This window comes from Sardina pilchardus, chromosome 17 (genome assembly GCF_963854185.1).
Source record: "Sardina pilchardus chromosome 17, fSarPil1.1, whole genome shotgun sequence".
NCBI lineage: Eukaryota > Metazoa > Chordata > Actinopteri > Clupeiformes > Clupeidae > Sardina > Sardina pilchardus.
The window spans coordinates 20,780,298-20,806,144 of NC_085010.1; the positions used below are offsets into that span (position 1 = coordinate 20,780,298).

Below are 25,847 nucleotides of genomic sequence, written 5' to 3' on the forward strand. Positions count from 1 at the left end.
CCACTGAAAGGCTGGGTGCTGCAGTATGCTGGGTCCTTGTTGGGCCTTTACATGTAAGAGTACATGAACTTGGATGACAACTTGACAACTGAGTGTTGTTGGATGACTGTTATAACTTCAAGTTTAGTAAATATAAACACTCAATGTGTTTTACAATGACTTCCCACATTTACAAGACTACCAACAGACCAGTGTCTCAAAACACTGGGAAGCCTCAGTGACTAATAGTGACTGCTAATGTATAGCATGATGTCACACATTACATACTACGCTCACTATGTTTCCCAACTGAGCTTCTACAATACAGGGGGGCCTGCTTGTGCAAGTCTGGAATATTTGGAAAATATATGGAATATATGGAATTAGGAAATATTGTTTTCTAGAGCTGGACAAGTATGGACATGTGGGAGAAAGAGTGAAGTTTTGCTTGCTACATGTGGGCCTATACTGTAATACTGTCTTCTTGTGGAAAAGAAACCTTGTATTTGTAAAAGTAGAAATTACAATAACACCTCTGAATTTTTTTTTTTTTTCACATATTTTAATGCAAAGTCTAAAAAAAAAGATCAGTGCTTACAAAACTAAAACACCTTTTTTTACAATGTGTTGGAAAAGATCTGTACAGTGGTCAAGAAAACAGACCAATAATATCTCGCTACCGCATCAGCTCATTGTACTGTACATACGCCCACACCAAAACCAACAGCTTCACAGGGAGAACTCCCTTTTGACCTGGACTACCTCCATGTCGTCTCCCTTCAAATGCTCTCCAAGTCGACCCCCCCCCTCGCACCCCCACCCATCTGTCTGAGTTCATGCGGAGCTGTATGGTCAATTTGTGACAAAAACCACACACACACAGTTTGAGACAAGATCATTCCTTATGTCTGGTCGTCAAAGGCCACTGCTCTCTGGTTGTGACAGCAGCCATGGTTGTTTTCACAGTAACAGCTCTGGTGATGGAGGCCATGGCTTTCACCACAACAGCCACCACCACCACCACCACCACCTCCACCACCACCATCTGGTCAGGCTCCATCACTGCTCCGTCTGCACGCTTGACTGGATGATGTCCATGAAGGTGGTCTCGATCTGGTAGCAGAGCTGGACGTCCGGGTCACTTCCCCACGCCCTGTCTCCAGACCTCTTGGGCAGGACCGGTTTGGACAGGCCCACCACGGACGCCGCATCCTTGGGCCTCTCCCTCAGATACTGCAGCCCTGGAGGACATGGACACACATCAGTGTTAGAGAGGAACTATGCAGGATTGGCGATTTCATCTCCGGTTTCGGTTTCGTCTTTCGTTTTCGCTCGTTTTATGCTGGCATATTTCTCTGCAGAGCTTCCCCGACAGCTTTAGCGTGTATATCTATACATATATAGGCTATATATAAATATATAAATTGCAAGCGTGGTTCTTCTTGTTCCTTACGCTTCTCAGCCTTCCAGATCGGCCAGATCGGCAATAGCGGATAGGGACACTGGGGGCGGGAGGAAATATTACTGTTTTCGATAAAACTGGTCAGTCAAGCAAAACAACGATTTCTAAGTGATTTTATGACTATGAAAAAGTTGCATAGGGTCTCTTTAAAGAGGAACTATGCAGGTCTGTCGATTTCTTCGCCGCTTTCTCGTTTTACGCTTGCAGGTTTCTCTGCAGAGCTTCCCCTACAACTTTAGCATGTATATATTTTAAAATACTCCTCAATCGGCCAGTCTGCCTTTTAATGAGCGTGATCGCGAGGCTTGAGACTTTCTGTTTGTCACTGCCACCGGCTCGGTGGCACAAACTTGCAAGTGTGCTTTTTCCGCTCACCGGCGCTAAGGGGAAGCGAGACAGCCATCATTCAAGACCACAGCCAATTTGAACATGAACATAAACTCATTTGAATGTCACTCATCATCAACAGTAGGATAATATCACAAAAAAAATGTGCAGTGGTCTTCATTTTAGAGCTGTATGACTGATCAAAGTAAAATGTTCATACAGTAACATCCAGAGAGAAAGAGAAAATAAAACTGTCAGGATGATGAAGTCATTGACTCAGCACTCTGTGGTGAAGCAGATCAAGGGCAAGTGTCAAGGCCAACTCCCTGTGCGTGTGACTCCGTCATAACATTTCTTAGAAGCCAGCAATGTAATGCATTGCGATGCATCAAAATTCTACTGCACACAACAAGGCAAATTTGTCATCAGTCATGAGGCAATACAAGCAGTCAGATGATTGAACAAAAGATTGTATTGGCTGCTATGTGGGGGAAACTAGAAATTGTATGAAATAACATTTCAAACCATGTTATATTATATTATATTATATTATATTATATCCGGCCGTGTTGAATCTGTGGTGCACCGCCACAAATTTGTCTATGTGTGGGAAACACTGTACAGGCTGCGCATGTATCGCCGAATCGATTATTATTGACACCACTCCTGCCATAGTGTCCATTTTATGTCAAAAAGTCAGATCATAAAAGCCAGATTGTGTTAAAATGTCAAGATTCATGACAAATGAACATATTCAGTGATCCAAATCACACACACACGCACACACACACTCACGGGCAATGAGTGGGTCGATGTCCCTCTCCTCAGTGGCGACGTCCGCAGCACACACCTGGCCCACCTGCACCAGCAGGGCGAAGACATCCTCGTAGAGCGGCGGGAAGGCTTGGCAGAAGGACACCAGGCAGGGCAGGGTGGGCATGAAGAACGAGTGGCGCTTCTTACGAGTCAGCACTGGCCACCGCGCACAAAACAAACAAACAAACAAACAAACAAACATTTGAAAGTATTAGAAATATTAAGCATTAATATGAATATCATTATAAAACTCAGGTTGTTGTTATTATATTAATAATTTCGTTTTTCGCTTAAAACATGCAAATCCAATGTTTGTCAATGCGTTTGCAAAACTGCTGCACACTGTAGCTGTTAAAAGCGTTGCTCCATGGAGAACAAATGAGGTCAAAACTACAGTTGCACGACAGGAAGGAGGCTTTCTTCACCGCCACTTTACAACATTGTGCAGTTGAACGTCCATGAGGAGTTCATAAAGGTTAAAACCTAGGTGAGTTAGAATGAACACATAAGGGGCTGCATTCAACTGATCCCAGCATCAACAAAGTCTGTGTGTGTGTGTGTGTGTTGTGGGGGACACAGGAAAATGAAAGAGAGAAACTACACTTATGTATGTATATAAATGCACTGGCTGCTAAAAGCAGTGTTTTGGCTCCTGTGAGAGCAGAGGGCTGAGCGGGGAGGCTGCACCTGTGAGGAGGGTTGCCATGACGCTGACGGCCAGGCGGGCCACGCTCAGGGACTTGGGCAGGGCGTACTGGGTGCACAGCTGAGACAGCAGCTGGATGGCAAAGATCTGGGAGGGAGGGGAAAAACAACACATTGATTCAATAAACCGTCTATCTATCTATCTATCTATCTATCTATCTATCTATCTATCTATCCATCAATCAATCAATCAATCCATTAACCAATAATCAATCAATCAAATACAAAAGTAAACTTTCTGGACTTCCTCTCCATGACCATAACCAAAGCGGCAATGCAAAAGCAAACCTTTAACAAAAACGTTGCTTGTCTGCTGATCATCTAGGGCTTAAAGGCACCCTTAACAGCTGTTTGACTGATTCCAAAATCATTTTGATGGCACATAAATCCTCATAACATGACAAAGGGCACTTCTGCCCTCTGTAGGCGATTACCGACTTAGCAACTTTCTAGTTTCGCGCAAGTACCTCATCCCAGGCTCAGGCACAAACGCACACACTCACATTAATGCACAACAGGTACATACAAACGAACACACACAGAGACTCACACACATACACACACACACCTGTTTCTCCAGCTGAGGCTGGGCTATCAGCTCGGGGATGAAGTCCAGACAGATGTGAATGGAGGGAATTCCGGCTACTGTGAGAGGCAGAAGAGCCTGGGGGTAACCCTGGAGACAGAACAGAGAGAGAGAGAGAGAGAGAGAGAGAGAGAGAGAGAGAGAGAGAGAGAGAGAGAGAGAGAGAGAGAGAGAGAGAGAGAGAGAGAAAGAGAGAGAGATAGGTTGACAATGAGCTCTGTGGATTTCTCTTTGTTTGTTTTTTTGCCACCGTACACAAACCACATTTGTGACCCTGCAAAGCGAAACCAGTCCATAAACGGCCATAAACTAAGCTTTCCAACGATATGTATATCGAGGGTATTACACAAACAATCGCTAAGATCACCGCATCCAAAGTTGACATGGTTCTCCTGTCACGATATGCCAGAAGAGGAGAAATCACCTTTTTAAGCGGCGTGGACAACGTTAATGACTGCAAATGTGTTGAATCTTCGCCGGGTTTAACAGTCAAAACATATGTTTTTCCATGAAATTAGTTCACGATATGAAACTGTAGACTGTATACTGTCGAATTATGCGAAAATGTGAAATTCAACATTTTAACCCAGAAGTTTGTTTATTGTGGATTTTCTCACAATAACGTTGTGCGCAAAGCGACTGATTTCGCTTTGAAAGGGTCACATTTGGTGACAGATCAAATGGTACATGGGCAGCATTTATATAATAACACTAATCTGATCAACAGAGCACTCACAGCACACAAGGTGATGCCTGTTGTTCAGCTGTTCACACACACTCACAAAGCCCATCGATGACTGTAAGTGTCTAGCGCTAGTCTACCTGGAAGTGCACCAGCTTGGCGATGTTGGGGTCGGCGATGAACATCTGGTGCAGCAGGCAGCAGATGAGACACTGCACCTCCCGCAGGTCGCTTAGCAACCCGCCCTCTTCCTCCTCCATCGTCACGGCCGCGGCGCCGCCCGTGGGCTTGGCTTTGTCGCCCCGCATTCTGTGCAGAAGGCTCTCGGCTCCGCCCACTGCGGTTGGCTCCTCCCCCGCGATGGGAAGACACACCTCCAGCAGGATCTGCACCGCGGCGCTGTCCTACAGGTCAGGGGTTGGCAGGAGTTCAAAAGTCAAAACAGAGGCACAGGAAAAAGACCTCTGCAGATATTAAAGTGAATCATAACTTTACATTGAGTAAAATATGACATATCGTAATTTCCCGACTATTAGCCGCGGCTTATACATTTATTTTGCTAAATGTCTTCAGTTATGAGGTTAATACAGGGGGGCAGTTAATATGGCTTTGTTTCTTTTAACTTGCATAAAACACTGTCCTGCGGCTTATACACAATGTGGCTTATATGAGGGAAATTACTGTAGTAATATATGACATAGCAATACAACAGGAATCTGGAAAAACAGACTGTGGTGCCAATTGTGCTTGTGGGTGTGTTTCTTGGATATGTGTACATGTTTGTTTTGTATCCTGTATTTGACCTAAATGCAAGCATGTTTGCAAGAGTGACACGTGTGTATGTGTGTAAAGTGACTACTATTTAGCAGACACTTTTATACCAAGGGACACGATGACAACCGTGCATTCAGGAATCAAAACCTGTGCCGAATGTAAGGTGGCAACACTACTGCTGCTCCTGGATGTGTGTGTGTGTGTGTGTGTATGGTGTGTGTGTGGTGTGTGTGGTGTGTGTGGTGTGTGTGTGTGTGTGTGTGTGTGTGTGTGTGTGTGTGTGTGTGTGTGTGTGTGTGTGTGTGTGTGTATGGTGTGTGTGGTGTGTGTGTGTGTGTGTGTGTGTGTGTGTGTGTGTGTGTGTGTGTGTGTGTGTATGTATGGTGTGTGTGGTGTGTGTGGTGCCCCTGTGCTGTTCACACAGACCTGTGCAGAGAGCAGGGCGTTCTTCAGCTCCTCGCGGGTGACCTCGGGGGTGTCGGGTTGGCCGCTCAGGCCCAGGTTGGAGATGGTCTGCGTCTGGCGCTCCATGTCGGCCATCTCCTTCAGGTGGGCGTTCAGGTAGGCCTTGGAGGCCAGCAGGTAGCCGTTCAGCATGTGCAGGGTGATGTCCATGAGTGGAGGACACCTGGGAATACACCAGAGGAATACACCAGAGGACTCATCATTACACACAGATACATGTACACAATGCGGCTAATACACAGGAAATTACTGTATGTATACTAGGGTTAGTATAGCATTCTGTCTAAGCCGCAGGACAGTGTTTTATGCAAGTTAAAAGAAACAAAACCATATTAATATCATTTTAACTGCCCCTGTGTATTAAAGGGATAATCCGGAGTGAAATTCACTTTAGATCAATTTTTCGGACTTTTGGGAGTACATACGTTGAGTTGACACCAAAATCATGTCATTCGGATGTATTTTGAGAAAGTTCGAGTTCACCGTTTTTAGCCAAAACTCGTTAGCCTGTAAGTGACCGGGGCAGGTCCTTTCGCCACTACAAAACGCTATTTTTATACCTCTTCTACTGTTCCAAACAACGCTACACTTACGTGGTAGTGAGTAGAGGGTCCCTAAAGCCAAACCGAAGTATCCTCACGTCTTTATGTGGTCGGATAGAGAGTCCAGAATGAATTTAATCGAGTCAGTACCTTTCCGGAAATGTTAGTAAAGTGTTGTTGAAGCGTTGCGCAGCTGCCACAGCGACATTTCCGGAAGGTACTGACTCGATTAAATTCATTCTGGACTCTCTATCCGACCACATAAAGACGCGGGGATACTTCGGTTTGGCTTTAGGGACCCTCTACTCACTACCACGTAAGTGTAGCGTTGTTTGGAACAGTAGAAGAGGTATAAAATAGCGTTTTGTAGTGGCGAAAGGACCTGCCCCGGTCACTTCCAGGCTAACGAGTTTTGGCTAAAAACGGTGAACTCGAACTTTCTCAAAATACATCCGAATGACATGATTTTGGTGTCAACTCAACGTATGTACTCCCAATAGTCCGAAAAATTGATCTAAAGTGCATTTCACTCCGGATTATCCCTTTAACCTCAGAGCTGAAGGAATTTTGTAAACTCATTGTATAAGCCTAGGCTAATAGTTGGGAAATTATGGTACATATACATATCTAGACATTCGAATGAGTTGATGGTCATATTCAAATGTGCAGTGGTCTCTTAATTTTGAGTATGACAGTCAACTGATTCAAATGTCACTCAGCAACTGTGCAAAAAATGTGCACTGGTCTCGTAATTCTTACATACAGTAGCTGTATATGAAACATATGTTAACTACAGAGTTAAAATAATATAGTCTATATATAAGTTAAGTATAATGAAAACTGGACCAATATAGTCCCTTTCCCACATAGCTTCTAGAAGTTACCCGGACATATTTACCCGGGTGGAGGCACGACACGGACGTTTCCCACATGCGCTTTATGTCCGAGTGATATACGGGTAATTGTGTTCACACTAGACCCGAGTAGGAGCCGCGAGGGGTGGGGCAATGTCAGCTTGTGCAGGGGGAGGGAGATGACGCTAAATAAATGCGTTGTTGTGCTGTGTTGCCTGGATGATGCGAACTTACATCAGATCCAAAACATCATGAAACAACAAAAGTAGTTAGCTCGCTAGTCAGCGGGAGCTAGCATAGAGGAAAAAATAGCTAACGCCAGGAGCACTAGGCTATAAACAAAGCTCTACTTCAACCCTCTCTGGTATAAACATCCAACATAACAAATTAATAGAAAATAATGACACACCTGGAAAATATAAACAGCACACAGAGGTCTGAGGCTCCTTCCCAGCTCCAACAATGCTAAATAACAGCGACGTTAACTATTAGCTGTTAATTGCTAACCACTGTAATAAACAGCTAGTTGCAAGCTAATCGACAACACTTCAAGCTATTCACGTTTGCAAGGATAATCCTGCCTGTCCTGCAACAAACACAACAACGTTGATTGCAGTTTAAATTTTTATTGTACGTACACAACAAAATGTCACTGTTTTCTGTACTCCGGTGTTCTCTCTGTGTTCATACTCGTAGGGCAATGTTTATCGTTACCATGGCAATTTGTACTTTCTGCCTCGTGCTGCAAGCAGGCTGCAAGGGCGCATTTCTATACGTCATCGGTACGCCCCCCCATCTCTACCCAGAACTGTGCCGGCTGCGTTCCCACCTAAGCGCACCCGGGTAACATCTAGAAGTAGTACTAGGGGGCTAGTAGGGTGAGTTCCGGGTAAGAAAATACCCGAGTTTTGCGTTCCCACATACAGCCACCCGTTTGATATCCGTTTGACATCCGGATGTCTCGCTCATGTGGGAAAGGGACTTATGACTAAAGAGTGACTATTGATCAGCGTTGTGTAGTGCTGTAATACCTGAAGACCCTGGGGTCACAGCGCAGGACTATGATGGGGTCCACCATCAGGTCATTCTGGGTGTAGCGCGGCTTCCTCAGGAGCTTCACCGAGGGCTGCAGGGCGTTCACCGTCATCACCCACAGCCTGGGACGGACACACACACACACAGAGACAGAGACACAGACACACACAGACACACACAGACACACACAGACACACACACAGAATTGAGAATCAATTACATCAATTGTTTTTACATTATACTTGCATAACAGAAGAAAATGATTGAGTTGTATTGCGTGTGCTGTGCTGATTCACAGAGTGGGGGTGGGAGTCTATGAGGAGGGAGATGAAGGCCTAACGTGTGGTTTAGACATAATTTTGTTCACATAGTTTTGAAATAGTAGAAACTTGGGAGATAATGAAAAGAGCTGGCAAGCAAAAACATGGAACAAAAAGCAAAAGAACAGACTCGAGTGCTTTTTAAGTCCATACATTTCTCTGCGGTAGTCAAGAAATCAGTTGAGAACAGCTAAGGAGGACTCGCACTCAGGGAAAATAAATTAATAAATAAATACAATAAAATAAATGGTTCAAAAACAAACCTACTTGACTTTGTTTTTTTCCCCCTTTGAGTGCGAGTCTGCACGATTTACATGGACTTAAAAAAAAAAAAAAAAAGGAAGACACTACACCAGCACCCAGTCTCCCCCATGCCCCCTAAATTCCACATCGCGGCTCACCTGCGGGGCATGACGGTGTTGAGCACCATCCACAGCTTGTTGAGCGTCTGCAGCACCTTGCGGGGGACGCCGTCGTCCAGCAGCAGCCCCATGCTGGCCGTCAGGGCCTCGGCGTACGGGATCAGGTCGCTGGGCGACAGCAGCGCCAGGTGCTCCAGCATCTCAAGCAGTCGCGTCTGGCTGGATGGAAGCTTCTGGAACGCTTTGTGGGGGGAATTGGTGGTGCATCGTGACTACATGCGTTATATCTTATCATTATTTATACTGTATAGCTCTGTGAATCTGGAGTTGTATGTGTGTCTGCATGTGTCCTCAAGCTCTTAAAGCTGTGTGTGTGTGTGTATGTATGTGTAAAGTATGTATGTATGTGTGTGTGCGCACGCAAGCACAGTGTGTGATCCTCATCTTTCTGTCGCTGTGTGTGTATACACATGAGTGTGCATCCTCACCTACCTGCAGCTGTGTGTGTGTGCGTGTGTGTGTTCCTCACCTTCCTGCATCTGTGTGTGTGTGTGTGTGTGTGTGTGTGTGTGTGTGTGTGTGTGTATAGTGTAGTGTAGTGTCTGTGTGTGTTCGTTCCTCACCTTCCTGCATGTGTGTGTGTGTGTGTGTGTGTGTGTGTGTGAGTGTGTGTGTGTGTGTGTGCGTGCGCATCCTCACCCTCCTGCAGCTGTGTGTGTGTGTGTGTGTGTGTGTGTGTGTGTGTGTGCGTGCGTGCGCATCCTCACCCTCCTGCAGCTGTGTGTGTGTGTGTGTGTGTGTGTGTGTGTGTGTGTGTGTGTGTGTGTGTGTGTGTGTGTGTGCGTGTGTGTTCCTCACCTTCCTGCAGCTGTGTGTGTGTGTGTGTGTGTGTGTGTGTGTGTGTGTTCGTTCCTCACCTTCCTGCAGCTGTGTGTGTGTGTGTGTGTGTGTGTGTGTGTGTGTGTGTGTGTGCGCCCGTGCGCATCCTCACCTTCCTGCAGCTGTGTGTGTGTGTGTGTGTGCGTGTGTGTGTGTGATTACCTGTAGGTGTGTGTGTGTGTGTACAGTGCGCATCCTCACCCTCCTGCAGCTGTGTGTGTGTGTAGAGGCAGGTGGGGCTGGTCAGCAGGATCCTGCGCAGCAGGGGCAGTGTGCCGGTCACCTCCTCCTCCTTCAGCCAGTCCTCCACCATGCACAGGTGAGGGTAGTTAGTGGCCAGCAGGCGCAGCAGCGCAGAGTGCAGACCTGAGGGAGAGAGAGAGAGAGGGGGGGGGGGGAGAGAGAGAGAGAGAGAGAGGGAGGGAGAGAGGGGGAAGGGAGAGAGAGAGGGGGGGAGGGAGAGAGAGAGAGGGGGGGAGGGAGGGATAGAGAGACGGATAGAGAGACAAGGAGGGAGGGAGAGAGAGAGAGAGAGAGAGAGAAGGAGGGGGAGGGAGAGAGAGAGAGGGAGAGGGAGGGAGGGAGAGAGAGGGAAAAAGAGAAAGACAAAGAGGGAAGGGGAGAGAGGGAAAGACAGAGAGAGACAGGTAGAGAAAGAGAGAGAGAGAGAGAGAGATGTTTACAGAAAGACAAATTAGTGAACAGAATGAAGCATTAGTTCGGAAGGTCCTAGTCTCTTACAGTACATCATTCCATCCCATCATTAATGTTGCCAAGGCGCCAACAGAAATGGGAATGGCCACAAGTTCAACTTCTTACCCCCGAGCTCTTTCTGTAGTCCCTGGGCCTGGCCAATGAGGTACTTAATGGGGATCTGGTCCATCAGCGCTGCAGAGTAGGACTTCGGCTTCTTCTGCATTTGGGCTGGAAGCAGAGAGTCGGGGATGCATAGAGAGAAAGAATGAGAAAGAACGAGAAAGAGAGAAAGAGATTAGGCTGTTAAATGTTACATGTCTTCAGGATAAATCTCAATAAACCAGGGCTGAGTTGTGACTGTTAGGAAGTCAACAAACGAAAGTCAGCTCAATTCATGTTATGTGTGTATGTGTATTCATTACTACTGTACCTCATTACCTGTAGAGGGGCAGAGGAGTCTGAGGAGACAACACTATTATACTCACCCAGTGACTTGGTGTTAGCCAGCAGTGCCTCCTCGTAGGACAGGATGTAGTAGAGGATGAGGAGCTGGGCTGTGATACTGAAACGTGAACGCCCGCGCCCACCGTCCCCCTGAGAGAGGGAGAGGGAGAGAGAGAGAGAGAGAGAGAGAGAGAGAGAGAGAGGGGGGGGGAGGACAGACAAAGACAGAGAGACAGAGAAAGAGAAAGTGTGAGAGGGTGAGAGAGAGAGACGAGAGAGAGAGAGAGAGAGAGAGAGGGAGAGAGAGGGACGACAGGGAAAGACAGAGACAGATAAAGAGAGAGTGTGAAAGAGAGAGATCCATGAGGAACAGTTACAGTATGTGCAAGAGGGACACCGACACAAAGATACAAACACTAGCGCTGGCACTGCACATGTTTTGCTGATACTTGTTATGCAAGTAATGTGAGCAGGGCTCTAAATTAACTTTTTTCATCACCAGCCAACTTGGCTAGTAGATCTTTTTTCTTACTAGCCAATCAGAAATTCAACTAGCCATTTTTTCTGATCAAAATTAGACATGCCCATAACATTACCACTCACACACCCCGAACAATTTTCTTCTATCACTCACCACCAGCCAAAGTGGCTAGTAAGGGTTTTTTTATACCCGCCAAAATGAATTTTTACCCGCATTTGGCGTGTGTTAATTTAGAGCCCTGAATGTGAGAATGATTACGAACTAGCAGCCAACTTGAACTTCAGGTGGATTGGGTATTGCAGGATTATCAAGGTACAAACAACACCTGAATGCCACACCTGAATACACTACCGTCATTTCCCGACTATTAGCCGAGGCTTATACATTGATTTTGCAAAATTTCTTCAGCTATGAGGTTAATACAGGGGGACAGTTAATATGGTGTTAATATGGTTTTGTTTCTTTTAACTTGCATAGAACACTGTCCTGCGGCTTATACACAATGCAGCTTTAATGCGGGAAATTACTGTAAGTTATGTGTTCAGTCAGAAGGACCTGACCTACCCCGGTCACTCCCTGGAAGACGTTGAGGATCTCCTGCTCGGTGACGGGCTGGTTGGTGGCCTCTGGGTTAGCCTTGGAGGCGGGCGTGAGAATGGAGTTGATGTAGACGTCGATGAGTGGGAGGAGCTGAGTGTGCAGAGGGGTGGAGCTCTCGCACAGCTGTCTGAAGATCCAGTCCTGAGGGATAACGCACACACAAACAGACACACACACACACACACACACACACACACACACACACACACACACATTCACAGACACATTCATTCACACACACACAGACACACACACATGCACAAAGTCAATTGCTTTTCATTACTATATAATTTGCTGCAAATGCAAAACTCTGAGATGTTTATGCAATTAAATGATTACATATAATGCTTAAGATAATTGAGTTTGAATGAGATGATGCATCCATCCAGTCTCACATGACCCCAACTGAATTCATTCCAAAGCCTTGGGGATGAGCCGGTGATATGTGCTACTTGTTGCCATCTTACCTTGATGGAGACCTTGTGCTTGGTGAAGGCTCGGCTCCTCAGCAGCTGGTAGATGCAGTGCACGGGCAGGAAGCCGGTGATGTTGGCACTCAGGTTGTTGGTGACGGGCACTCGGACTGCATGGGCAGTGACCACCTAATGGCACACACATCAAAGTCTCTTTACAGCACAACTTATATCCATATACGTAGTGCAGATGAGGATCATTTCAACACAAACAATCAAACAACAATCGAAGCAAACAGTGACGAAGTCGCCAACTTCAGGTGAGAACATTGATAGCAAACAGACCACATAAGACCAAAACGGTCAGCTACTGTACTTCAGAACAGTATTTGGTCCGTGCCAGGTCTGTGCAATATGATACCTGTTCAGTGAAGATCTCCTGGGTGAATATGGTCTTCATCTTGCTAAGAGAGCTTGGTTTAATGGCAATCTGTGGAGAAAGAAGAGCATTTGATTCAGTATTAAAGCACTGAGCAGTATTTCATGGCGGCATGGATCTCCAGTACATCAAACTTAAAATGTCTGCTACCTAAGATTTTTGCTTGACTGCTTAACTTTGCTTAGGGCTGCCACTAACAACTAAGTACCAGGTTCCTACCAGTTAACCTACAGACTATCTTGTTGATTAGTTGATTAAATCTAAATGACCTGGAAAAGACTGCCAATTCGCCATATCTTTTTATTCTTATTTATTTAACCACTGTAACCTGTAGGTGCTGCAATGGCAACATCTCTCATAGTGCGTTCATGCGGCTGGGACTCCCCACTTCCGAACGGAGAGCGTTCACTATGCCGAGTGAAGTCAAACATTTTTCTTCTGAAGAAGAAGAAGAATATATACTTTTTTGATCCCGTGAGGGAAATTCAGTTCTCTGCATTTAACCCAATTTAACCGAATTAGTGAACACACAGCACACAGTGAACACACAGTGAGGTGAATCACACAACCCAGAGCAGTGAGCTGCCTGCCCAACCAGCGGCGCTCGGGGAGCAGTGAGGGGTTAGGTGCCTTGCTCCTGGGAGCTCTCCCAAAGTCCCCACTTCAAACATTCCCAGTTCAGGTGTGACGAGCAGCATCCCCATAAACTTTAGAATTCTCCCATTTCCTAGTTGCTCATGAACGCACCATCATATCAAAAATAGGCATAATGTGTATTTGCACTAGCGTTTTGTACTATTGAAGAGGACAGGCAGCGACCTCTCACCTTCATTCCCAGGGTAGAACACACCAGCTCAATGATGGCACTGAGCTGGTTGCTGTGGAAATACATGGCGACCAGTAACAGCATCTCCCCAAAGGAAGCAGACACTCCAGCAGCACTGAGGGGGAGGGATGGAGCAGACAGCAGGGGAAAGAGAGAGAGAAAGAAAGAAAGAAAGAAAGAAAAACTTCTCTTTAAAACTGTTGAACAGAATGAGACACCGCTGAAAAAACATATTCCATTTAAAGCCAGATTCTAAAGAGCTTAATTCAGCAATACAACTTCACAAAAATGTTCAAAGCTTCACACAATCTCACCTTTCAAAGTACTCCTCCTCTTTGATCATCCAGCTGAGCCACATGACCATCAGCTGCTCTTGCTCTGGGGTGCTGTGGAGAGAGGCACAACAGAGACATCAGGAGGACCCACACACACACACGCACACACACGCACACACACGCACGCACGCACGCACGCACGCACGCACGCACGCACGCACGCACACACACACACACACCTGCGGCTCTCACAGGCACCACCATATACAGCCACCAGAGGGCGCAATACTCGACTCGGACCAGATAGGATAGAGCAGTGGTTCTCAGCTGATACATACAATCAATCATTCTTCACAGCAAGCATTGAAGCATCTGATTGGTGTAATCAGCATTATAATGCTACTGCTACTAGCTAAAGCAGGTGTGTTCAACTGATAAAAATGTGAGTTTAGCACAGGTCATAAGACAGATGGGGAATATGCAGAGGGATGGAGGTGTTGGGATGGAGGAGGTAGTAGGACTTACTAACGGGGGTGAGGAAAGCAAATCCCACACACTCCAGGGGGACCAATAAAGGAACAACTACTGTGTCTGTAGAGTTTAAAACAACACTAAAGCACTTTTCCTCTGTTGCACGCACAATATTTGTTTATCCACCAAATAACGATAACGATGTCCACAGACAAGTTAGAGCATGTTGCATGATTTTATGAAAGTATGATGTATTGCGACATCGAAGCAAGTCAATTTGTGGTTTCTTACAGGGTTCGTACACCTTTTTCATGGCCAAATTCAAGCACTTTTTAAGGACTTTCAAGACCAGTTTTCCAGTACCGAAATCGAGTGTAAACAAATCCAAAGCCCTGTTGTTTGAGGTCACTGTAGGACAAAAAAACAGAAAATTTGATACAACCTAAGCCCAATATATAACCAGCATTATATAATATATAACTATCATTAGGTTAACTGAATGGGGCATAGAAAATGGAACCATTTCATTAGTGTTTGCTGCTGCTCTATTTGGTCTATGTCATATCAAATTTCCTTGTTCTTTTTCTTACTGACAGCACTCGATAATGTTGAACAACATGGATTGATTCACACCATATTTCAGGGGTGTGATTGGCAAAGGACAAACATTTTTGAAAAATAACCCCTTAAATGATGACATCTGATGACTTTTATGAGAACTATTGATAAACTGTGATACATATATTTCAAAAAATTATAACCACAATATAGTCTATATATAAGTCTATAACTAATTTATAGCAAAGTAGCCTAGGCCTACTAAAGACTCAACCAGATATGGCTGAAATATGTAGGCCATCATGATCATTTTGCCAACAATGATGTAGAACACATATAGCCTGCCCCCTTACAGTCCTCTAGTCCTGATAGTGAACCATAGGCCTATAGATATTGATGCTGTCTGAAGAGGTTGCTCCGAAGAAAATCAAATTGCACCACTCCCTCTCCTTCCAAAGTATCATGTCCGCTACACCCCTCCTCCTAAAATAAATGGCAGGCCCTACTGTTATATGCTTCATCACTAGTTGTTCAAGTGCACACACTAAATGGAGAGCTATGATTAAAATTCAGACTGTGCCTTTAAATAGGCGACTTTTTTCATCTATCAGTATATGCGACAGTAAGCCATTTCCACTATAAAATCAGCTCAATATTATGTGCAAGACTGATGTTTACCAAGCATGCCAGCGTGTTAATATCTCATCACTATCATACGTTTTCTCATAGTGAGATGGCTATCCCGAAATATGTTTTGAATGACATGGGGCGCACGGGGGTGAACGGCTAGACAAACGCGAAATGACAAGGTGTTAACTAAACAATTTAGTAGACCTAAGGTCGACAGGCTTTGTGGTTAACACGATGAAAGCCAGTAGGCTAGTCGGTCACAGCTAACTTCAAGCACAATAGCTAAGACTTACACGTGCATAAATTAAAAGTCAATTATCAGCATCACGAGATTGCTGCTGTCATTATTATCGAAAAATCCAGACACGTCAAACTGGACGCGAACGCGTGGCAAAGCCAAAACAACTTCATAAATGATGTCTCTTTAAATAAATAATTTTACCTTTACCGTTTCATGGCTTCTGCTAAGAAACAAATAGTTCACCACACACATCGAACTTGCATCAAACATTCATCAACACACGTCTGCTTTCACTTTCAATGAAGAAGACTATAGCGAACGGACATGTTTGCGGAGTGATGAATGAGAAGCACCAAACCTCGTCATTGTCAGCGCAGCGCATAGACAGCAAATTCATTTTATTTCCCTTCATTTAATAATTGGTCTATTTAGGTCAGACTGCCGAGAAATATGTAGGCCTAGCACTTTCAAGCATTCACAAGCACTTTACCCAAAATCCAAGTATTTTTCAAACCTTGAAAACACCACATTAAAATCCAAGCATTTTCATGGATTTCAAGCACCCGTACGAACCCTGTTCTTAGGTCTCATTTCATCACACCACAGGTACGCTACCCGATCTGGTAAAGTTACACAGTGCGGTTATAGCCGATAGAGGGCCGCGAAGTGAATGCACAAGTGCCGTTCACCCTGTTACGAGGTGATGAATCACTGAAATGATTTTGGAAACATTATTTTAAGGTACAAAAAACTCTTTAGTATTGCTTTAAATTGCTTTTATTGCTTTGTGGCAGCCGTGGTGTACTGGTTAGGGCTTCGGGCTTGTAACCGGAGGGTTGCCGGTTCGATCCCCGACCAGTCCACCGCGGCTGAAGTGCCCTTGAGTAAGGCACCTAACCCCTCACTGCTCCCCGAGGGCAGCTGGTTGGGCAGGCAGCTCACTGCTCTGGGTTAGTGTGTGATTCACCTCACTGTGTGTTCACTGTGTGCTGTGTGTTCACTAATTCGGTTAAATGCAGAGAACTGAATTTCCCACACGGGATCAAAAAAGTATATATTCTATTCTATTCTAAAGCCAAAGGTGTGTTCAAATTTGGCAAATCCTCTCCTTGGTTCTTTCAACCATCTTTGGTACACCTCTGTGAAGTGTGTGTGAGTGGGGTGTTGATGTGCGCGTGCTGTTGAGTGTGCTGTACCTGACCAGCGTGGGGAAGGCCAGCAGCTTACAGAAGGCCAGCGAGACGAAGCGCACGCCGGCGGGGGTGGCCGGAGGACGACTGGTCATCAGCTGCAGCAGCTGCTCAGCCTCCTCGTCTGTGGGCCTGAGGGGTGGAAAACACACACACACACACACACACGAACATTAAAAGACTGATTAAGAAACACTAAACCGATTAAAACGGTCTTCATTAGGGTCATTCCGTGTCAAATCAGGACACTTTCGGACCTCATCGGAACGGATTTCAACGAAACTTGGTATGCTGATTTAGTCATATGAGAAGGCCTCAGAAATGAACTTGCACGTTTCTTGCATCAATATTAAGGGAGATTCAGACTAAGAAAGTTTGCATAAATTGGGGTGGGGACTATACATTTGACTTATTGTATCTCCTTTACTGTAAGTCACACAGAAATGGTTCTGATGTCGTTTGAAAGCTCGTTTCCAGCTCTATATTTTACATAAATGGCAAACAATACCCAAAATGAAAGGTAGCTGAGTTATCAGAGATTATAATATTAAAAATTGAATAGCAAAAAAACCTATATTTTAAATTTCTTCATTTTTTCCCTAAAGCTAGCCTGTAATGTCATTGACATCATCTGAAAATGTGGTCTGTGGTTTTTGAGGCATTGCAGAGATATTGTGACCTGTGAGGTGGCATCACATAGGTTCCAGTCACTAATGGGCAGCTTTGACATGAAACTATTGCACAACACAGGCGTAACTAATTCAGTTAACTACGTTTCCAGCTATTCTGAATTTGCATTGATTCATTCAGACATAAAACATTATTTTATGCTTGGAATGACCCCTTCTTTATCCATTTTGTGTCAAATCACCTAGTGGCGGAAAGTCTCCAAAAAAATCTAAAAAAAATCACAGGTGTTTGTAGACTAAACCTATGCATAACTCTTAAATATTACAGCTGTATCACTTACAGTTCAAAAACTACAGCCCTTTGAAGATTCAAGTCATTTTAACCATTGTGGTGAACGATCCTTTTTGCAACATTATTGGCTCTTTTGGTATTTCACTCACATTAGTGAAACTATGGGAATACAAGGACATTTCCCTGTTGAATTAAGATATCCAATCAGATGTGACGTATCTTGTGTAATTTCCCCTCTGCAAAGCTCTGAAAATGGCTATAAATTCATTATGTGAAAAGACTTCATCACTTTTGAAGGCTTCTCATGTGAAAAGTATGTGCCATAAATGTATCAGATTATTTTTGCCACTCATAAATGGACTACAAGGTCATGTCCATGCATTAACTTTGGTTGTAATCATCATCATATTGTCAGGGCATTTTGATTTAATTGGGCTTGATTTTCAAAAAGCCCATTTTCGTCTTCTCATTTCACCAAGTGAACAGTTAACAGGATTTTTTTTAAAAATACCATATGTCAATCTGTATGTGAGGATCATCTCTCCAAAATTTGGGCTTATTGCTGAGTTTCTTATGATTTTTGGAAAATATTCTTTATGGGTGATTCCGTGTTAAATCAGGACACTTTCGGACCTCATCGGAACGGATTTTAACGAAACTTGGTATGCTGATTCAGTCATATGAGAAAGCCTCAGAAATCAATTTGCACGTTTCTTGCATCAATATTAAGGGAGATTCAGACTAAGAAAGTTTGCATAAATTGGGGTGGGGACTATACCTTTCGTCCACCGTTCATTTTGGGTAGTGTATGCAATCATGTAAAATGTAGAGCTGGAAAAGAGCTTTGAAATGACATATGAACCATGTATGTGTGACCTACAGTAAAGGAGATACAATCAAGTCAAAAGGTATAGTCCCCGCCCCAATTAATGCAAACTTTCTTAGTCTGAATCTCCCTTAATATTGATGCAAGAAACGTGCAAATTAATTTCTGAGGCTTTCTCATATGACTGAATCAGCATACCAAGTTTCATTAAAATCCGTTCCGATGAGGTCCGAAAGTGTCCTGATTTAACACGGAATCACCCATAAAGAATATTTTCCAAAAATCATTAGAAACTCAGCAACAAGCCCAAATTTTGGAGAGATGATCCTCACATACAGATTGACATATGGTATTTTTTAAAAAAAATCCTGTTAACTGTTCACTTGGTGAAATGAGAAGACGAAAATGGGCTTTTTGAAAATCAAGCCCAATTAAATCAAAATGCCCTGACAATATGATGATGATTACAACCAAAGTTAATGCATGGACATGACCTTGTAGTCCATTTATGAGTGGCAAAAATAATCTGATACATTTATGGCACATACTTTTCGCATGAGAAGCCTTCAAAAGTGATGAAGTCTTTTCACATAATGAATTTATAGCCATTTTCAGAGCTTTGCAGAGGGGAAATTACACAAGATACGTCACATCTGATTGGATATCTTAATTCAACAGGGAAATGTCCTTGTATTCGCATAGTTTCACTAATGTGAGTGAAATACCAAAAGAGCCAATAATGTTGCAAAAAGGATCGTTCATCACAATGCTTAAAATGACTTGAATCTTCAAAGGGCTGTCGTTTTTGAACTGTAAGTGATACAGCTGTAATATTTAAGAGTTATGCATAGGTTTAGTCTACAAACACCTGTGATTTTTTTTAAGATTTTTTGGAGACTTTCCGCCACTAGGTGATTTGACACAAAATGGATAAAGAAGGGGTCATTCCAAGCATAAGATAATGTTTTATGTCTGAATGAATCAATGCAAATTCAGAATAGCTGAAAACGTAATTAACTGAATTAGTTACGCCTGTGTTGTGCAATAGTTTCATGTCAAAGTTGCCCATTAGTGACTGGAACCTATGTGATGCCACCTCACAGGTCACAATATCTCTGCAATGCCTCAAAAACCACAGACAACATTTTCAGATGATGTCAATGACATTACAGGCTAGCTTTAGGGAAAAAATGAAGAAATTTAAAATATAGGTTTTTTTGCTATTCAATTTTTAATATTATAATCTCTGATAACTCAGCTACCTTTCATTTTGGGTATTGTTTGCTATTTATGTAAAATATAGAGCTGGAAACGAGCTTTCAAGCGACATCAGAACCATTTCTGTGTGACGTACAGTAAAGGAGATACAATGAGTCAAATGTATAGTCCCCACCCCAATTTATGCAAACTTTCTTAGTCTGAATCTCCCTTAATATTGATGCAAGAAATGTGCAAGTTCATTTCTGAGGCCTTCTCATAAGACTAAATCAGCATACCAAGTTTCGTTGAAATCCGTTCCGATGAGGTCCGAAAGTGTCCTGATTTGACACGGAATGACCCATTATCCACCTTGTATTTGAATTGTTTTGTTATGTATTAGGTTGTTACATGTTTCCTATATATAAAAAAAATACAAAATCTTTAACACAGTCACTTACATCAGCAAACAACTTGTTTGAGTAGTTGGTAAAATAAAAATGGGTGTTGGCCGACTGTTACTTTGTACGATTCAGCTGTCAAAACAGTTGTCATCATCTAGTTTGTACACACAATCATCTTTTATCTGTTTTACTTGTTAAAAAAAGAACTCCAAAAGTCCTTTAACACTGTTTTAACAGCTAACAGTTCATTAGTTGATCAAATAAAGGCATGGGTTGAGGGGAGGCTATATTTTTGTGGGTGGGAGCGAGGGAAGTATATTTTTTGGTATTTTTGCCTTTATTATGAGAGGACAGTGAAGATGTAGACAGGAAGTAAGTGGGAGAGAGAGAGATGGGGTGGGATCGGGACATGACCGCAGGTCGGAATCGAACCTGGGTCCCCGTGGGCACTCGGACCCGTATATATGGCCCGAGTGCTGTAGCCTGTTGCGCCACAGCACCCCCCCTGAGCGAGGGGAATTTTTTGTATGAGAAAAGGGCCGCTCACCTGAGCCCAGCGATGCCCATGAGGGCGCAGTAGAGGCGCAGCAGGGCGCTGGCCTTCACCACGTGCTCCTCCCTCAGGCCCGAGTAGCCGCTCGCTGCCCCTCCGCCGGCGCCGGGCTCGCTGTCGTTGGGCACGTGGGTGCTGCGGGAGCGCGGCAGGATGGCAACCAGCTCCAGCAGCAGCTGCCGACGCATCTGCCACAGCACCGAGCTGCTCTCACGCTTCCTCTGGAGGGGGAGAGAGAGAGAGAGAGAGAGAGAGAGGGAGAGAGAGAGAGAGAGGGAGGGGGAGAGAGATGGAGGGAGGGATAGAGAGAGAGGGGGAGAGAGAGGGAGGGAGGGGAGAGAGATGGAGAGAGGGAGAGAGGGAGGGAGAGAGAGGGAGGGAGAGAGAGAGAGAGGGGGAGAGAGAGGGAGGGAGAGAGAGAGAGAGGGAGAGAGAGGGAGGGAGGGGGAGAGGGAGAGAGAGGGAGGGAGAGAGGGAGGGCGAGAGAGAGAGAGGTGGAAAGAGAGGGAGGGAGGGGGAGAGAGAGGGAGAGAGGGAGGGAGAGAGGGAGGGAGAGAGGGAGGGAGAGAGAGGGAGGGGGAGAGGGAGACATGGAAGGGGATGGAAGGCGAAGGAAAAGACAAAAAGATGGGTAGATTGACAGAAATGAAGAGGTGAGGTAAAGAGAGATAAGTGTGAAGGAGTAACAGAGATAGCAGACAAGACAGGAAGGAGAGAGAAATAGAAAGTACACAAGAAGAAGACGGGGAGACGGCAGAGGAGAGGGGGGGTGCAGATGGGTCATGAGAACTAAGTTGGAAATGCATTTAAACTTCTGTGTTACTCAAAATGTGCGCAATAATATCTCGCCTGTGTGTGTGTGTGTGTCTTCTGTGGACTGTTTATTATTCAGACTTTGTGTGTGTGTGTGTGTGTGTGTGTGTGTGTGGGAGAGTATGCATTACCTGCTGGCCGTTGCGGATGAACAGGCCGAACCAGGTGCGCACTTTGCTGTTGGTACCCAGTAGGAGTCCGCTGACGAAGGACACCAGGGGGCTGACCGCCTCATCACTGGAGTCGGGCTTATAGTCCAGAGTCAGAGCCACTCCCAGCCCCGGCAGGTGGCACTCCTCCACCTGAGAGAGCACAGCGTGTGTTTACACCAGAGAGGGTTAAAGCGGTGCGAGAGGCGCAAACGTTCGACAATTTCCATATTCTGTTTTCGCAAAGGGGAGGGGGGCGAAATCCCCCTTTAAGCAGACCTAGAAAGTGACGTTACATTTGAACTGAACTGCTAGAGAGATCGATATCCCACTATGACGTCTTTGCTACAGGCCTCTTTAAGCAGACAGGAACTGTTCGAATTTTGATTCCATAGAGATGCATTATGTTGCTCTATCTTGTCAGTAATGAAGGATCTTTGAGCACAGCGTGTGTTTACTCTTCACAAAACCAGAACATTGCCCCAGCTGTGGTGCAACTGGCTGGGGCACCTGCACCGCACGCCGGCGACCCCGCTTCGATTCCCGCCCCGTGGTCGTTTCCGGATCCCGCATCCCCGCGCTCTCGCACATTTGGTTCCTGTCACTCTCCACTGTCACTATCAATAAAGGCATAAAATGCCCAAAAAATATACTTAAAAAAAAAAAAGAAAACCAGAGCATTATCGTCAATTTGTACTGCATAATTATGTAGCAAATCATAATAATTTAATTATCACAATAATTTCCTTCAGACAATGTTTTTGCCATGTTCCATTTAGTACTCACTAGCCATTTTTTTAAACATATTGTTTGCAATAAAAATACATTGTGGCATTTTTTTCCCCCTAAACTGCCAAGAATATTCACCTTTCTAGGCTGTTCTGAATGTTTGCAGTTAAAGCTAGCTGTTTTTGAAATTTTCATGGTTTAATTAATATGAAAGAGGAAAGTAAAAAATGTCAGTGGTGTTGTTTGGTTGTGTGCGCTCACCACCATGGCGCGGATGTTGAGGGCCTGGGTGGGGTTCATCTGACAGAGCTGCCGCAGAGCCTCGGTCCGCCGCCGGCCCCCGGCGCTCTCCTCGTCCTGACGCTCTCCGCTCTTAATCAGACCTCGGCACACTGCAGTTACACACACAAACACAAAGGGGGAAAAAAAAACAGTCATCCTCTGAATAGACAGAATTAGTGGCAGAACTAGTTCTATTTGGGTTTGACCTTGTTGAGGCATGCAGATGTGCACTTAAACACATTAAGAACAGTCCTTTATCCTATAAAAGATTAATCATACAATTTAACCATTTTAAAAGGTAGACTGCATTGGGAAAGGCTAAAACGACAAAACGTACCTTCGTTGAAACTGTCAGGGACGTTGGCAACAAGCAGACAGAGAAACCAATCTCCGTTACGAACATGCAGCAGCGCCTCAGCCACATCAACAATGGGCAGCAAGGATGGCAGCTCTGGCGAGGACACAGACACAACCAGAGATGAATCAATGAACAACCAAAACAGTCAGATATTGAATATCTACTCAAAAAAAAAAAAAATACTGAATAAAGGGCAAGATATTTCGTCTACATCTACGGCCACTGCTGGATTCTGACTATAAATCCAAGTAAATGGACACTGAAAAGGGTCAGGGTCAGTCAGAGTTTCAATTTACAAGTTCAAGGATCAATCTCATTTTACAGGCCACGCAGTGCCGTTCTACCCAAAACAGAATGTCTCGATCGCTAAACGCAAATGACGTGCGTGTACCTGCTTGAAGAATGCAGAGGACGTCTGCAAGTTCCTCCAGGTACACAGAACTCTCAAACAGCTCTGACGACTTCATAAAAAACTCCCCGTTCGAGTCAGCCACCTGCAGAACGTGACACACAGGGGGGGTGTGAGAGAACATTAACCTTTGCTTTACGATGACATGCAAAACAGACACATAGATGCACAGGACAATGATACTGTTCTGCAAACACATTTTCGCACATCAATAGTAATTTGGGGCAGCAGTAGCTCTGGAGGTGGAGGAGTAATTCAGCACCGGGAAAGGGGACCGTTTCAAGAGCGTTCCATTATCAGTGCCGTATTTGTTCCCACCGTTCCCAAGGCTTCCATTTTAACATTCCATATACATATATATTATCTTAATGCAGCGGAAGTAGTTTGGGACAAAATAGAACGTTCAAGCATTGTTTTTGTTTTTCTTGTTGAAAGGGTCTATATAAATACAGTTCCTCTACCGTTTTTAATCACATTGCAGCTTTTCTCTACCTTGTTCATGATGACCAGCAGCTCGCTGAGGGCGAGCCGGAGCCTGTGCAGAGGGTCGCTGTGCTCGAAGTCCAGCGTGAGTCCGCGCTGAAGCTGGGACACCAGCATACTCTCCCCATTAGAACCGCCTGCCTTGTGTCTGTGAGGAAAGAAGAGGTGACGCCACTCAACATAATAGAGGTAGCACGGTGGTTTCCCTGACAGTGCCTGTAAGGATTACTGTATGTATGCTTGTATCAACATGTTTCCCAAACATTAAGTAAGCCTGGTCCTTGAGATCTTCAATGATCACTGCTGAAAAAGGGGTTTTAATGTAGGACTAGGTTTACTGGCCCTTATGTTAACAAAGAGCTTGGTGCTTACTGCTTAGGTAGAAAATTTCAATCTCATCTAAAATTTCTCTGTGGGCAGCAACAAAGGCTGAGGGCAGGTGTGTTACAACTCAGCGATCTGGGTGTTACCTGAGCTGCTGTTCCTTCCTGGCGTCCTGCTCCAGAGCGTGGAAGTCTACAGAGAGCAGAGCCACGATGGAGTTCACTGCTTCCACGCCGGACAGCAGCCTGAGGATGAGCTTCTTGTCCTGGGCCCAGGTCTTGCTCTGGTCCGCTGGGGCGCAGAGGGCCATCCGCACCAGGCAGGGGAGAAGCAGCCTCAGCTCCGGGTCGCTGAGCGCAGCCAGCCGAGCCACATCCACCTTCTGCATGGCCTCGAAGGCATACGGGCTGACAGACTGCAAGCCCGCACTGTCGGACATCTTGTGTCAGCCCTCCTGGACTTGGATACACTGGGAGACAGAAAAGTTTGATAAGAACAGCAAAAATCGGCAACTGACAGCCAAGATCTACAGTAGCACTTCAAACACTGACAAACAGTGACACTACAGTAGAGTTACACACAAAGAACAGGATCATAATGTATAACCAGCCATTCCAATAGGTTAGTGTATGTGACAGACATACATACATACATACATACATAACAAAGATTATCATGCCCAAGAACTAAAGATGGGTTCTGACATGTCACAGCTGGCAACAACACATTTATATGAACCAAAATGCATACGTCGGGCCATTCACAAGGCCAAAGTCATGACAGTTACTGTTCTTTTCAGTCACTCCCTCACAACAAGATTTGAGTTCTATCTGATCAGAACCATGGTTAACAATTAGACACAAGTGTAGCCTACTAAGTTTAACATAGGCTAACAAGGTAACGTTAGCTAACCATGCTAGCCATGGTGCTCCTATGACTTTTATATTCAGATTGCACTACTACTATGTAAATAGCCGATTACACCGCGTTGTTTAGAGTTACTTGTTGATCCACTTTTCAAGTAAAACCACGGCTTCGAAAACAGAGGCTATATACTGAAAACGGTGCAAGAATACATGCATTTCGCTATCAATGGTGGCTAGTCGTATATGTTAGCTCTTTAGCACAGCTGCTTAGGGAGACAGTTTAGTAGTATTCCGCTATTTTTGCTCAAGAATGCTTACGGCAAAGTTGTCAAGTTATTTGGGAGTTCTAAGGGTATGTCTCACCTGTTTATGTCAGGTACTTCTTGCTATCTGAATAAACTACGTGCTACGGTGTTGTTGCCTATATTAGCAGCCAATGCTGCCAGACGCTAATAACTCACATAGGCGGCGGAAAGCGAAG

General features: G+C 44.8%; 1 protein-coding gene across 2 annotated transcripts; it reads right to left on the minus strand.

Annotated features, from left to right (window-relative positions):
- Positions 1 to 531: 531 nt before the first annotated feature.
- On the minus strand, positions 532 to 25,847 carry ints2 (integrator complex subunit 2). 2 transcript variants are annotated; one of them, XM_062517784.1, is made up of 25 exons: positions 25,730 to 25,847; positions 24,647 to 24,969; positions 24,186 to 24,324; positions 23,676 to 23,778; positions 23,264 to 23,377; positions 22,906 to 23,036; positions 21,898 to 22,068; positions 20,948 to 21,174; positions 17,059 to 17,184; positions 14,002 to 14,073; positions 13,688 to 13,802; positions 12,844 to 12,912; positions 12,477 to 12,611; positions 11,974 to 12,150; positions 10,970 to 11,078; positions 10,608 to 10,712; positions 9,990 to 10,154; positions 8,949 to 9,150; positions 8,224 to 8,349; positions 5,758 to 5,959; positions 4,698 to 4,961; positions 3,858 to 3,965; positions 3,272 to 3,377; positions 2,564 to 2,740; positions 532 to 1,220 (listed from the first exon to the last, which is right to left on the minus strand). In XM_062517784.1, exons 2-25 carry the CDS (start codon positions 24,937 to 24,939, stop codon positions 1,039 to 1,041), a joined length of 3,618 nt encoding a protein of 1,205 aa, XP_062373768.1. In that variant the 5' UTR covers positions 24,940 to 24,969; positions 25,730 to 25,847; the 3' UTR covers positions 532 to 1,038. The 2 variants fall into 2 exon arrangements, with proteins under 2 accessions (XP_062373768.1, XP_062373767.1); XM_062517783.1 differs by having other exon boundaries at positions 25,828 to 25,845.

What these genes read in the sequence shown, in the direction of transcription:
- ints2 (XM_062517784.1), bottom strand. Translation starts at nt 24,939, where the DNA reads ATGTCCGACAGTGCGGGCTTGCAGTCTGTCAGCCCGTATGCCTTCGAG. An exon ending in AGGAAGGAACAGCAGCTCAG is followed by an intron (nt 24,325 to 24,646) that starts GTAACACCCAGA and finishes CTTTCCTCACAG; the next exon opens with ACACAAGGCAGGCGGTTCTA. An exon ending in ACGCCCTGCTCTCTGCACAG is followed by an intron (nt 4,962 to 5,757) that starts GTCTGTGTGAAC and finishes CCTGACCTGTAG; the next exon opens with GACAGCGCCGCGGTGCAGAT.